Raw genomic sequence first — 14311 nt, forward strand, 5'->3', positions numbered from 1 at the left:
ACCTTGTGGAGGCCTACAGGACTACAATGCCCAGAATTTCTTCTTTGCTTTGTTCTAGACAGCACTTTGTGTGGCCTCTCTATAGTGCTCTTCAGCTGTTGTAGAAAAATAGGCCTGTGGTGTACATTACTTGCTGGTATATGTAGTTCTACAACAGCTGGGGGAGTTCAAAGGTCCTATAGTGACGCTTAATTTCTTCTTAGCTCTAGACTAACCAACATTTATTAGTCCTTTTCTTCTTCATCTTCAGCCAAGTTAATACAAATCTAGTTAGCCATTTGTCAACCAACACGTCTGCCATTGCCGATTCTCACGTGTGGTCACCTAGTCGGTGCAATACAAGACATGTCTGCTATTGTAGAGATATGGTGGTCTTTCCTGAAATCAGTATCAGTAATGGCTGAAAAGTTGACAAAATGGAAGGATTCAAGGATTTAAAGAGATTGTGCAGTTTAGAATCACATTTTCACATACTATATTAATAGAGGGCATCCTCTGATCAGGATCTTCATCTATTGGTCAATGTGGAGAGAAGTTACAATAAGCATCTCTTGCTCAGAAAGATCCGTTCTGTCCATTGAGTTGAATGGACATTGTGTAATACTTCATTTCTCCTGTGGTGGTGCTGCAGGGAAATAAGGCAGGTTTTCCCAGAAAACAGAACTGATTGTGGGGCTTCCAGAAGGAGTGGCACTTTGTGATCATCCTTCTGTCTGGAGAATCCCTACTTGTTAGTAGAGAACACCTTTAAAAAAAAAAAGAGGAACAGGAAAATGCTCGTATTACCAGGCAAAACCTGTAATAGTATTATACAAGCTTTATACTTATTGTATGTGTACTTTTCCTTTAATGGCAACTCTTGCACTCGGCTCCAGAGACAGCAGTGAACAGCTGTGTGCAGGGATCCTGGAAAGAATAAATGACTTCTCAAGATGGTTGTGGGAAAGCAGAGACTCTCACAGCCTGTGACACCATGCAGCCAAATGGCAGGGATGATATGTGCAGGCGTCCAGGCCTTGTACATCCTGAGTCGGGCCAGGGGGGCTGCTGCACATGCTTCTTGTCCCCAGTCGCACACAGTCCTGCTTTTATTCTGCAAAACTTCTGCAAAACGATTAACGTCATCAGAAACCCACATGAACCATAAAACGAGAAAAGTCTGTAAACCACTTCCTGCAAGGCCTGCCTGTGATTATGTGTAGTGTGAGCTCTGAGGCCGGGGCCTGCCACACAGCTCTATGAAATGATAGCAGATCAAAGGCAAGGCGCAAGTATGTTTATCTTTCTTTACACGACTGCGTAGGTTGGAATCGATGCACAAAATATGTGGAATTTGTTAAAAAGGCACAAAACTCCATCAGGGCTGCGAGGTGGGTTTGTGTTCGGTGACCCTAGACAATTGTATCATGGGTCTCCCCATAAAGCATTTCCGATTATGTAGTTCTATTGCTGGAAATACTCCGCTGGGGGAGGGTAAGAAAGTCTGTGCTGAATTAAAACCTAAAGTATTTGTGTGATTTGTCTGTGACATGTTGCACGACTTGTTTGAGTTGTGATTTGACTGTAAAAAATAAATTGTAGAGAAGTTGCACGGACACAACTTACATTGAAGTCCAAGCTGGCAAAGTCGTATGTGACATCAAACCAAAATCCAACTGGTTAGGATTTTTGTGCCAGTCGTATTACGGTACGAGTAGGTGATTGGTGGAGGTCCCAGTGGTCATGAGAACAGAGGGATATGTGTGCCCAGAGTGGAGCACTCATGCCTGACTGCCACTTTATTCACTCTCTATGGGACTTCTAATCATTGCTAAACACAGAACTATGTTCAGAAGTCAACAGAATGAGACGTGCATCTTCCATTCTCTCAAGTGATGGGACTTCCACTCTCATGATCAGTGAGGATCCCAGCATTCAGCTAGTTATCCCCATGTGTATAATAGGAGTTGTAGTTTTGCAACTGCTAGAGAGCCACTGGTTGGGGAGCAAGTAATAGATGCTTGAGTGAAGCAAGAAGGTTAAACAAGGTCTTTTGGTCTGATAAGGATTTATGTCATCTCGACATTAAGTCATCTTAAAGGTTGTGGTTGATAAACTTCAGCAGGGAAACCCCATTTAGGTTAAGCGCACGTTATATCTGATGAATGTCATGTGAGTCACCGGTGAGAAAACAACCTTTCAAGAAGACCCAAAAATCAAAGGGGCAGTGTTCACCGGAATCTCTGGATCCGTCCTGATGGGAACGGAGCATCTTTCACGTACACGGATTCTTCCTATTTTGTTCCATTTCTGTCAGTCTCCGTTAGCCAAGTATTCATTAGATGAATATTCACAGAAAATTGCTCAGTGATCTGTGCAGACGACACCATGTGACCTCCCCCTGTAGGGAACCCTGGCGAATGGCAGCGTGATTACGGAAAAGAGACGCTGTAACTAGGTGAATGGGAGCATTGCTATCTCGTCTGATACCTGGACAGGTGAACGCACCCATGTGATGTCCTTCTGTACTCAGCAAGGCGATTTGTGAGGATCTCATACTCTTGCAACCATAATACAGAGTGTCCTCATACTCACCATCTCTATACATCTTCAGTATATAAAAAGTGAATTCAGACGGCATCAATTTCTGCAAGTAGAAATCACCTAAAGGCATTGTTTTGGTGGTTAGCACATGGATTTCAGCAAGTCTGTTGAGATGATGGGATAGCTAAGGGCTTGTATTTTCCTGCTGGAACATAAGACGTTGAATCCAATCCATATCGGAAATCCACACTGGTTTTCAACACAATTTTCACAGGGATTTTGTTGTGGCTTTGGACAATGATCTCATTGACTTTACATGACGATGCCTAGGAACCCATTTACATGGCATATTTCAGTGCTGAACTAAACCAAAAATCTGTGCCCATAGTGCATCCAAATCAACGTCTTTTCCTTCCATTAATAGCGCACATGATGCTGATTTTTCAGATGTCAAAAAGTTAACGTGACACTTTTGGGTACATTCCCCATCTAAATCAATAGCATTAATTCTACATCACAATTTGGATCTTATTGAAGTCTTGAGACTTTCATGTCAGGCCTTGCATATGGAATTCCCCTTTCATTTGTCACATCCACCCCTAGATGAAAGGTACGCCCTTTAGAGAAGGCTTAGATGCGGGGTCCCTTCCTTTATTCGCAGAGTCTGCACTGGGCTCATCCGCCTGTAGACACTGGCAGCGTAGGTGTGTGATGTACTTGGCAGGCAGGTCGTGGCTCACTTGTAGGCTGCATGACTCTGTTTCTGGAGTTTAACCCAGAAATGTGTAATAGCAATGGGTAGGATTTATTTTTGACCCAATAAATGCCAACTGCAATACACAAGGTTCACTGAATGATGGGTATGCAAAAGTTGCAGCGTGCCCTACCAATTCATTCTGGGATTTTTAGTCCTTCCAGTCTATTTCCCCATCTAGACGCTGCCACTCAGTAAGTGACCTTTGCAACAGCGCAGCAAGAATTCACAGTCTTTTAGATTTCTTGCAATCTGGAAAAACTGGGTCAGCTATTCGAGGCAGGAATATAGGGCACTGCGGTCCAGTCATCCTTGCTTTAATGGAAAGACAGGAGGATGCAAAGCAGTGAAGGTAGCGAGACCTCCGACCGTAGGGGGCCGGATAAAGGGTTAATAAGGAAGGGGATGCCGTGGAATCCCACGGTGAGAATTCTTGCAGGAACACCATATTTAATGAATGATTTCATCTAAACAGGAGTCGGTACAGTACGGAGGCTCATGTGATGCAGTTGCCATGACGACAGAATATTTCTTAAATTGGCTGGATTTGAAGCGGCTCCCGGGTTTGCAGGGATTTGCACACTGCATCTCTAGGTTTCCCACGAATAGAGCAGATTGGGAGGGGAGGAGGGGATGGGGGGTGATGTCATCCTCAAGCAGCTGAAACTAAATTATTTAACACGGCCGAAAACAATAGCATCCCCAAATTTGGACCCAGTCCTCTTTGTTGATAGACTGATAGATTGTTCCATGTTACTGCCCTAAAATCCCACTAGTGACTCTCAGAATCAGATGCGTCTTGCAATTTTCTAAGCCATAGAATGAATGGCTGTGATTTTCCCGAAGGGGTTAAATACCCAGGCTGAGATGTGCCACCTACAGGGGTGGTGGTGCTCTATTCAATTATGCAGGGACTTCCACCATCTTAATCTCTCTCTCTCTGTTCAGAGCGATGGTGCAACAAGACTGACAGCCCCCTCACCATCGAATAATTATTACTTCACTGCATCGCTCAGCGGAGCACGGCTAATGTGATACAGAATCCCCAGGAAAACCAGGACGGCTGATGGGCACTAAGTGCTTGCTCTCGGACAGCCGCCTGCACTCTCCCTTCTGCATCCTTTGTGCTGTCCCTGCCCACACTTGCTCGGCTACCATGGAACTGAGGGGCTCTCTCCACCTGGGGCTAAAGACATTCAGGATCCGGGAGCTATGTCCAAGCGGTTGATAAGGATTTATTTCACCGACCACCCCATCTGATTTCCTGGGATCTCCTGATCGCTTCGGAATTCCTCTGTATGAGATCTGAATTCTTTGCAAGGGATCTGTTTTTAAATCTGGGGACGATTCCAAAATGCCTGAAGCAAATTACTTGCTTTCTGTGTCTTGGGGATACATCAAGGTGGGTTGTTTTCTTGAGATTTAGGGTCCACAATGAATTTATATGAGTGAACGTGTGTCGTATTTGTGACTGAATGGATATTATTATATTGGATTCCATTATATTACATAGCATTATATTAAACATTGTCTTGGATTATATTATATTACATTGTATCATGTATTGTATTGCATTCAACTCTGTTTCTTTTGGGTATATGGAGTCTCACTGTATATTTTTGGCAACCTAACTGCACGGTTTTGCCCGATCGTCCATTTCTCCCTGTGCACTTGCAACGTTCTTTATTACACCATAAACAATATTAGGATGTTTGCAGGTTTCACTGTGTTTTGCATCCTCTCTATCCTGGGATTGTGTCTTGTAGAAATGTGATTAGGACAGCAATATTTGCACTGTATATGATTAAGCAGAGGCAACATCACGTGACCGTCCTGAATCTGCCATTTGCTCTGATGATCGCTCTCTTTCGTCAATCACATCAAACTTTAATCCTTTAAGACTTTTCATATTCTTCATCTTTGGTCTATGATTGAAAAAGCTTTATTCCCAATCAGTTGTCATAAATACATTCAGAGAACGAGTCTGGACATGGAGTCTGGAGGTCTTTACATTATTGGGGGGGGGGGATTGTATGACCTATTTTGATGAATAGAGACCAACAGTCTTGACATGTGGACATTTTATAGGTATATGACTAAATGTTATGTTTTCTCTGTTACAGTTCAAGAGGATGTTGAATCGGGAGCTCACCCACCTCTCCGAGATGAGCCGATCAGGCAACCAGGTGTCTGAGTATATCTCCAGCACATTCCTCGGTAAGGGCGCCTTTGATTTGCTGCATACCCACAATCCTTTGCCCAGGGTTGACACAGCTCTTGTTAAATGACCATTATTAAATCGCTGCAGGCAGGTAAATCTCTTTATTCCAGTGGAATTCCATGGAAACTCCCTCGGATTTGTTAAATATACTGTACAGAGGACGTCGTCAGTGGCACGCAGCCTGCGGGAGACATGATTGTTATTGCACTTGAGAATCAGGTTCACGTGTGAATCAGATCTCCTCATCTCCATACCAGTCCATTCCCACCATTAGGATTTTGCCAATACAGAGTAACCAGGAATAAATATGAGTTGTAGTAGTGGTATAATACACATGTAACTAAATAAGTTACATACTAAATAAGTATGTATATTGCACTGCAGTGGATACTGCTCCTTACTGATACATATATTGTCAATAAGCAGGCAAAATAGGAGTTCAAAATATGCAGATGTTGGGAAATATTGGTGACATCAAATTTGGCCTCTATGATTGCTCTCACCAAGGACACCATCCGGCTTACGTATAGTCCTGGACGACAAATCGTCACATTTTGCAGCAGTGAAGGAAATGAATCAAGAATGGGTGCAGGAATAGTGAAAGTTGTCACTCAGAAAACTGGTAAAAGTTCTCTGAAACTTCCTGCAGCCTGGGCTCTCCTAGAATCAGACATAAGAGAAGACTGAAGAAAATTTTTAAATATCTTGACCTAAGTCAATGGCTCAAGGATTTATATTAAGGATTTGTCCAGACATGTCGGATACGCAGCAGATTTATTGCAGAATTTGACCTCTGTTTTAAAGTAAATAAGGAAACTCCATGGCAGATCTGTAATATATCCGACGTGTGTCAACATACCCTTAGGGTTGATTCACATGTGGAGTAATTTTACTACATGGACAAATCTACTGAAAAATCTAAATGTCTAATATACATATACTGATGAAGATTTAGATTTTGACTATAAACTAAGCAAAGCTTCATCTAAATCCATACATGACATTACAGCACATGTGAATCCACCATTGCTTGGGAATTTTAGATAAGAGATAAATGATTAGATAGATTGATAGGTGACATTAGATGGGGATATATAGATAGATAGATAGATAGATAGATAGATAGATAGATAGATAGATAGATAGATAGATAGGAGATGGGTGGATAGATAGATTTGAATTGGTGTTGGACATTTTAGTAGCTTCTTTTGACCTCATTGTATTTGGCTGTGTGCTTTTGCAAATGGCCGCTATCCATCTGTGAAGATTCCGACGTAGACAGGAGATTGCATTTTGTGATGTGTCTTACGGATTTTCTTAATTCCAGTGGGGGTGGGTTAGGACACGGTGGGGAAGGATATGAGTAAAGATGACGTGAGGGGGAATTCCTTGTTTGGAGGATTTGGAGGCTCAGTTGACATGATGCCTGACGTGTCATCAGGGTTGCAGATGGTGACATCATCCTATTTAGAAAGCGCAGGGATCCATCCATACATCTGGTGGGCTGAGGACAGATTTCTTTGGTATTTCTTTTGGAGATGACTGGAGATTTCACACGCTCTCTCCAGGAGATTCCACGCAGGAATCGCTCATTAATTCTCTCTGTCTAAGCTGCAGCCCAGAGGGAAACACCTATTACTGTCAAAGTGATGGTGCTAGTGAATAATAGCTGCTTTCTATACTGCAGTGCTCCAGACACAGCTGCGGATCCGCTCAATTATTCTCTATTGTGTGGTGGCTTTAATTAAAAAGCCTGCGCCTATCCGGGGCCTGGTAAAGATGGCCGACAGGATGGGCAGGGAATGCCATAACCTATTTATCACACCTCTGGGCAGCCTGTCTTACAGCTATGGCCTGCGCCCCCACCCTATGTACACATACAGTATATGGTTGTGCAATTGTACAAGAGATTATGCATTATCTTGCACAAGTCCTTGAGTCGTCCTCTTCTGTCAAGTGGTTAAAAAATGTCTTTAGTTCAGTAGTAATATCTGATGCTAGGAAAGATGGGTGACAAACAACATGCAGCCCACCAGAAGAATAGCAAATTGGCATATCCAGCGCTACAAAAACATGGCCACTTTTCCTCCCTCTCTTGTCTCCAGATTGGGTGGGGTTTCAAACTCAGTTCCATTGAAGTAAATGGAGCTTAATTGCAAACCGCACCTGATATGGAGACAAGAGAGGGGGAAAAGTGGCTGGATAACGCCTTTAATCAGTCTACCAAAGGTTACCAGGGCATGATGGGAATGTAGTTTTGCAAAGGCTGGATTTCCACAGGTTGTGGAATACTACAATAAAAGTACAAAAGGCATCAGAGCAGGATGGGAGCTTAAGCTTTGTAACAGCTGATTATCCACAGGTTAAGAAACACTGGAACATAGGTACCCTAATCTGTCAGAGCGTAATGGGAGTTGTAGTTTTGCAATAGCTGAAAATCCATAGGTTGGGGAACTCCCTGCTGAATAATGGCCATAGCTTTTAAATTTCCCAGAAATGGATATAACTTGAAAACGTCAGTAATACTTTCTGCATTTGTTAATGTAATGCCTTTTTTTTTAAGTCAAATGTCTAATTTTTACACCTCCTTGGATTTACAGACAAACAAAATGATGTGGAGATCCCTTCCCCAACACAGAAAGACAGAGAGAAGAAGAAGCGACACCAACTCATGACACAGATCAGCGGCGTAAAGAAGTTGATGCACAGCTCGAGTCTGAACAACACAAGCATGTCCCGGTTTGGTGTCAAGACTGAGAATGAAGATCTGTTGTCTAAGGTGTGGATATGGCAGCCATGGGAAATATAATGTGCACAAACTCCTCCAGCCCATGATCAAAATATTCCAATACTAGAGTGACATAGAAAAAACTTTTTTAATATGAAAACTTTTGAATTCCCTTTTGTCCACTGATCTTATACATCTACTAGTCAGGGGGTATTTATTACTAACTGAGTAGACAATACACATCCCAAGGCAATGCTCCTTGGGAAAAGCATTCAAATTAGCTCCACTTTAGAGCAAAAATGTCTCTCTATTGCCACCTTTGGTTAGCTAACCTGTAAGTCAATGTTGGACTCATGCATACAATTATATAATGGGATCACCATCTATATAATACACTCTGGTGGAGTCATATAACCTATCTGTATGTGGACAGAGACTGGAGAACTTGTATTAATCTGTTGATATTACTTTCTCAGGAATTGGAAGACCTCAATAAATGGGGACTGAACATCTTCAAGGTGGCAGCATATTCTTGCCATAGACCACTGACCTGCATCATGTACGCTATATTCCAGGTGCGTACCATAAATTCTACAATGTGTTGCTGTGTTATAAGTTCCCTGCCTCCTCAGGTTCTGATTTAACCTTTTCTTCTGTGTCACAGGAGAGGGATCTGCTTAAGACCTTTAAAATCCCGACGGATACGCTGATCACCTACACCATGACATTGGAGGATCATTATCACTCAGATGTCGCCTATCACAACAGCCTCCACGCAGCGGATGTTACACAGTCCACCCATGTGCTGCTATCTACTCCAGCTCTAGATGTAAGTCCTCACTTGTTTTTTTGCACTGGTGTCACAGCTCCTCCTAGTGATAACAATAGGCCAGGGAATATTCCAGTATCTAGTATTGTGCTTGTATGGTTGATTATCTGACTTTTTGGCATTAATTTCCTTTGATTTTCTTGCAGGCCGTCTTCACTGACTTGGAAATTCTAGCTGCGTTATTTGCAGCTGCAATCCATGACGTAGACCACCCTGGAGTCTCCAATCAGTTTCTTATCAATACAAGTAAGTTCTTCTATCGCTGCTTTTTTTTCTGCAATGTATACAGCAGCATGAACTCTTCTTAGATGTTGAACTACTTGTAGAACTTTAATGTCCAATATCAATTGGAGACTCAAGATCTGGTTAACTAGCATGTTGTCCATTCTCTTTAATAAAGTTGTTAGGAGCTTTATTCAGTGGTTCCTTAATTATCTTTTCTGGAAAATCTGAGTGACGCCCAATATGGCCACTATTACAGATCACAACAGGGTTCTTGCCAATTATTCCCAGACAGTAAAATTTTATATATAAGCTGTACGTTACCAGGGCTGTAATAACGGCTGCTGCTGCCCTAGGCACTAAACCTGAAGACGCCCCATCTTCACGCACCTATTGGCGATACCAGACCTGACCAATACCACCATACCCCCCACCCCCCTGGAAAAGACACCAGATTTATTGGCAAGTCTGAACGGGAGGAGGGAAACTAAAAAAATAAAAACAAAAAAAAATAGTTTTTTCTGTCCCCCTGCTCCCTGGTGCTGCCCCCCTGCAAGGTGCTGCCCTAGGCACTGGACCACGGGTGCCTAATGGTAAATACGGCCCTGTACGTTACTGTACTCCCATAGTCATTACCTCCATCATAAACCGGATAAAGGAATATTCACTGACTCCAACTTCTCTTCCAGATTCTGAACTTGCACTGATGTACAACGACGAGTCTGTATTGGAGAATCACCATCTTGCAGTAGGTTTTAAGCTTTTACAAGAAGAACATTGTGACATCTTTCAGAACCTTTCCAAGAAGCAGAGGCAGTCCCTCAGGAAAATGGTGATTGACATGGTAAGAATTGGAAGCAAGCAGGATTAAAGCTTATTGAAGGAGGGGCCAGTCTAAGGAGCATTTCCCAACCTCTGTTTTGTATGTTTCCATAGGTCCTTGCAACAGACATGTCTAAGCACATGAGCCTGCTGGCTGACCTGAAGACAATGGTGGAAACCAAGAAAGTTACCAGCTCTGGCGTTCTTCTCCTGGATAACTACACTGATCGCATACAGGTATTTAGGAAGAGATTTCTCTAATTCCTGGAGCCCTTCAGCTCCGTCTCTGCCACTGTTAATGCCCGCCGCTCTGGCACCGCAGAGCTCAGGATCGCTAGGGAGATCAGAAATGATCCCAGGATTTAATAAATCACACCACTAGAATTACCAGACAATAGACCATTCACACAAGTGCGAGTCAGTGCCTGGCAGGTGCAGGTATTCTTCCTAAGGTTTCTTGTTTCCAGGATACCACCTTAAAAGATGGAATATTTTTTACAGGCAGTTTTGCAAAAAAGTTACATAGACTTGACCAGACATCAGGAAATAGTTGCTGCTCATCCAGTAGAGACATTTCCTACGCAGAGCATGGGGTGGTAACTTTGTTCTCCTGCACGTATTGAGCTCACGGTTGTTGTTCTTATTTTAGGTCCTCAGGAATATGGTGCATTGTGCTGACTTAAGCAATCCGACAAAATCTCTGGAACTGTACCGGCAGTGGACTGACAGGATAATGGAAGAGTTTTTCCAGCAAGGAGACAAAGAAAGAGAGCGAGGCATGGAGATTAGCCCCATGTGTGACAAGCATACTGCTTCTGTGGAGAAATCACAGGTACGTTTCCACCCCAGGCTATAACTTCTACCACTATATGTGTCATCTAAGCAATCTAAACTTTTGACATGACATTACGCTTAAAGAGGTTGAAATGGTTGGTCTTTCCAGCCTATTTATGTCAATGGTCAACAATAATCTTTATGGTCTCATAGGGTACTTCAGAGCTGCAGCTACTCTTTGAAGCATCTCGCCACCCTGGCAAATACAAGGGGGTTCTGAGTGGGGGGATGCCATTCTATATTGTCCTGGTTTTATACAATATATTTTAGCATGCAATCATCTTTCATTAAGGACCTTGCACAAAATCATGGGATATAGGGGTTCTTTTAGAAGTGTTCAATTTTTCTGCAGCGTCACAACAGGAAAGATCAAAAATTACAGTGTCTATTCACATCAATAGGCTATCTGTGCAATGAAGGACAGGACAAGTCCTCCTGAACAAGAGACACTCTTTGTTACCGGTCTCTGTTTTGAGGACCCTGGACAGAATTCCATAATAGAATGTATGAAGACAGTTTTTCTAAAACTTTACAAATTGTTGAAAACGAAATAATAATTTTTACATCTAAACCAAAATTTGTTGCAGACATTTAAAGAAGCAGTTTACAATTTTTTTGTTATTTCTCCCGCCCCCTCCTGCTAGGCGCTGGCGTGTATACTCACCACAGGTGGTCGGTGTGGTGCGGCGCAGCTTCGTTCTGGTCTCGCGGCGCTGTTCAAATCTGGCGCGCGCTCACGTCATCCGCTCCTGTGACCTCTCCTCTGTCTCCTGTGATTGAACGCCAGAAGTCACGCTCTCCCGCTGACTTCCAGCGTTCAATCACAGGAGACAGAAAAGGGGTCACAGGAGCGGATGACGTGAGCGTGCACCAAATTTGGGGGACACCGATCATCTGTGGTGAGTATTTTGCTTGTGAACTGCTACTTGCAATCTTGAATACTAACCTTTCTTTTTCTCTCTTCCAGGTTGGGTTCATTGACTACATCGTTCATCCATTGTGGGAAACGTGGGCAGATTTGGTGCAGCCCGATGCTCAGGATATTTTGGATACATTGGAGGACAATAGGAACTGGTACCAAAGCATGATACCTCAAAGTCCTTCTCCTCTTCTGGATGAGCAGGATAAGGACTGCCCCGGAGTGTCGGAAAAGTTTCATTTCGAGCTTACCCTCGAGGAAGAAGATTCAGAAGGTCACGATAAAGAAGGGGACTGTATCAGTTATTACAGCAGCACCAAGACACTCCATATTGTGGATCCCGGAATCGAGGATTCTCCAGAGGGTGACACAGAAATACTGACAGACGATACATCACCTCTAGACACATAGGTCGTGTCCGGGAGTGAACTCAGAGAGGGGAGAACACGTGCAAAGCTGTCTTGTTTTGACAAGCATGTAATCTCGATCTTGGGCCTAGGTTTAGCCTGGCTAAAAGATCTTTCCTGCTGCTCGTCAGTGGAGTTGTGGTTAAGGATGCTGAAGTGAAAGCTAGCTCAGGAAACTAATAGATGATGGACGTTCTTATTATTCGGCATCGTTTCCGAGGTGGAAGAGTGAAAGAGAAAACAACGCATAATGTTGTGTTCCAAGAACGGCTCGATAAAAAAAGTCAAACTTTGTAGAAAACAAATGACACAAAACTGAGAGATTTTTTTTTTCTTTTTATACCGTGAAATTAAAAAAAACAAAACTGATAGATACTAGAAATTATGAATTGGTAGGTCTATGTCGAAAAACCCTGTCCGACTGTCTGAGGACGTGTGTGCCTTTTTTGTAAAACTTCCATTGTCTCTGAAATGCCTATTGGTTACACGCTATCTAGTGTAAGCAGAACAAAGAATAATGTGTATATTTCAATCCTCTTTTCCTGAAAGAAAGCAGTCTTCCTTTTAATCGTGGGCAATATATGTGAACTCTATCGCAGTTATTCTCAATCGCACAGAGAGATTGTGTCTCTGGTCACGTCATTTTTTGGGGGTTTTTTGTTTCCTCCGTGCACCTGAAGTCATTTCATCTTTGCTCGTTCTGTGTTGAGATTTTTTTTTTTAATTTTTGTGTCAGGTTCTATAGAATCGACCTATTCTGCACAATATAATAAGAGGTAGCCGTTTTTGTTTTTTATTCATGTGCATTCACTACAATTGAGGACTATGTATCAGAAGGCAGTGTGTAATGTGATGTGTGTTTGAGACCATGTTCTGCATGACCCCACTCTTTTTTTTTTTTTTTTTTTTCCTCCTTTCTTCCTCCCTCCATTGGCCACACCATCTTTTTATTGCACTGCCTAACACGTACTTTACTGTTTATAACAGTGTATTTATTATCGATTATGTAAATAATGTACCGTTTTGTAAGTTATTAATTTATATGAATTGACATTGCCTGTCATTGGTGGTGTTGATTGTGTAGAAAACTCTAGATGAGAGTTGCATTTTTCTTGTATTTTTTTTTTTTTAATTAGAGAGCCAGCCTGAACAGTGACCCCCAAAAGACATACCGGACCCATGGCTAGTGCCATGGTAGGCCAATTCCAAAGGGGATATTGAATTCTAGAAAGATCGAAATTACAGAATTCATTCCTTGGTACCGAACGTGAAATAGACTTTAAAAACATATATTTTTGTCGCCCCCCCCCCCTCCCCCAAGCCCAAACTGGTATTACTCTGAAATTTGTGGTCCTTATGTATTTGTTATTATTATAATAACTACTTATTTTGATGTGCAGCTTTTTCTAATAAAAGAAAAGTTTTTAAAAAAATGTCACGCATCCTGAGAAAATATATCTCTTGTCTCGGCTTGTATAATGTTTTTGAAGTTTCGGTCTAATAAGTGACTACCCCGTATCTGGAGTAGGCGCACTGACTTGTGCATGAACAATGGGTCTGTATGTCTGTTGACACTGCATTGTTCCAGGTGTAGATTTTATTTTGACAAGTTTCACACAAGGTATGTTAAAGTATTGTATATTGTGCTAAGATGCATTCTTAAGATTTTTTATATAAAGTGAATAAATGAGAAGCATGAGAATCTGGCGGCTTCATTGTCTTTTTTTTTTTTTTTTGCCTTCTGAGGGTTGCGAGTAGAGATGAGCGGTGGCTGCTAAAGTTGGATGAAGCCCTAAGGATATGTGGAAAACATGGATATAGTCATTGGCTGTATCCATGTTTTCCAGACAACCTTAGAGCTTTATCCAAGTTCAGCAGCCCCCGCTAATCAAATACCGAACGTTCAGGTTCGGTTGGACTCGAACCCGAACCCGGTTCGCTCATCTCTAGTTGCGAGAGAAGAGGGCAGGAGTCATGCCTGGGTTAAGTTTACGAAACCAAACCTATATCAGCACTTTGGGATAGATTAGCCCAACAGCGGATATGATTCAA

General features: G+C 42.4%; 1 protein-coding gene across 2 annotated transcripts in view; it reads left to right on the forward strand.

The window, feature by feature from the left end:
- PDE4B (phosphodiesterase 4B) overlaps positions 1–13961 on the forward strand; it is a 226194-nt gene extending 212233 nt beyond the window's left edge. For both annotated transcript variants that reach the window (XM_069981385.1, XM_069981386.1), the window contains exons 7-15: positions 5401–5494; positions 8099–8277; positions 8703–8801; positions 8891–9055; positions 9202–9301; positions 9967–10121; positions 10214–10336; positions 10749–10931; positions 11901–13961. In XM_069981385.1, coding sequence (XP_069837486.1) covers positions 5401–5494; positions 8099–8277; positions 8703–8801; positions 8891–9055; positions 9202–9301; positions 9967–10121; positions 10214–10336; positions 10749–10931; positions 11901–12263 — 1461 coding nt within the window. In that variant the 3' untranslated portion in view covers positions 12264–13961. The remainder of the gene's footprint in view (positions 1–5400; positions 5495–8098; positions 8278–8702; positions 8802–8890; positions 9056–9201; positions 9302–9966; positions 10122–10213; positions 10337–10748; positions 10932–11900) is intronic.
- Positions 13962–14311: the final 350 nt, after the last annotated feature.

The sequence above is a fragment of the Dendropsophus ebraccatus genome, chromosome 8, assembly GCF_027789765.1.
Source record: "Dendropsophus ebraccatus isolate aDenEbr1 chromosome 8, aDenEbr1.pat, whole genome shotgun sequence".
In the NCBI taxonomy this organism is placed as follows: Eukaryota; Metazoa; Chordata; class Amphibia; order Anura; family Hylidae; genus Dendropsophus; species Dendropsophus ebraccatus.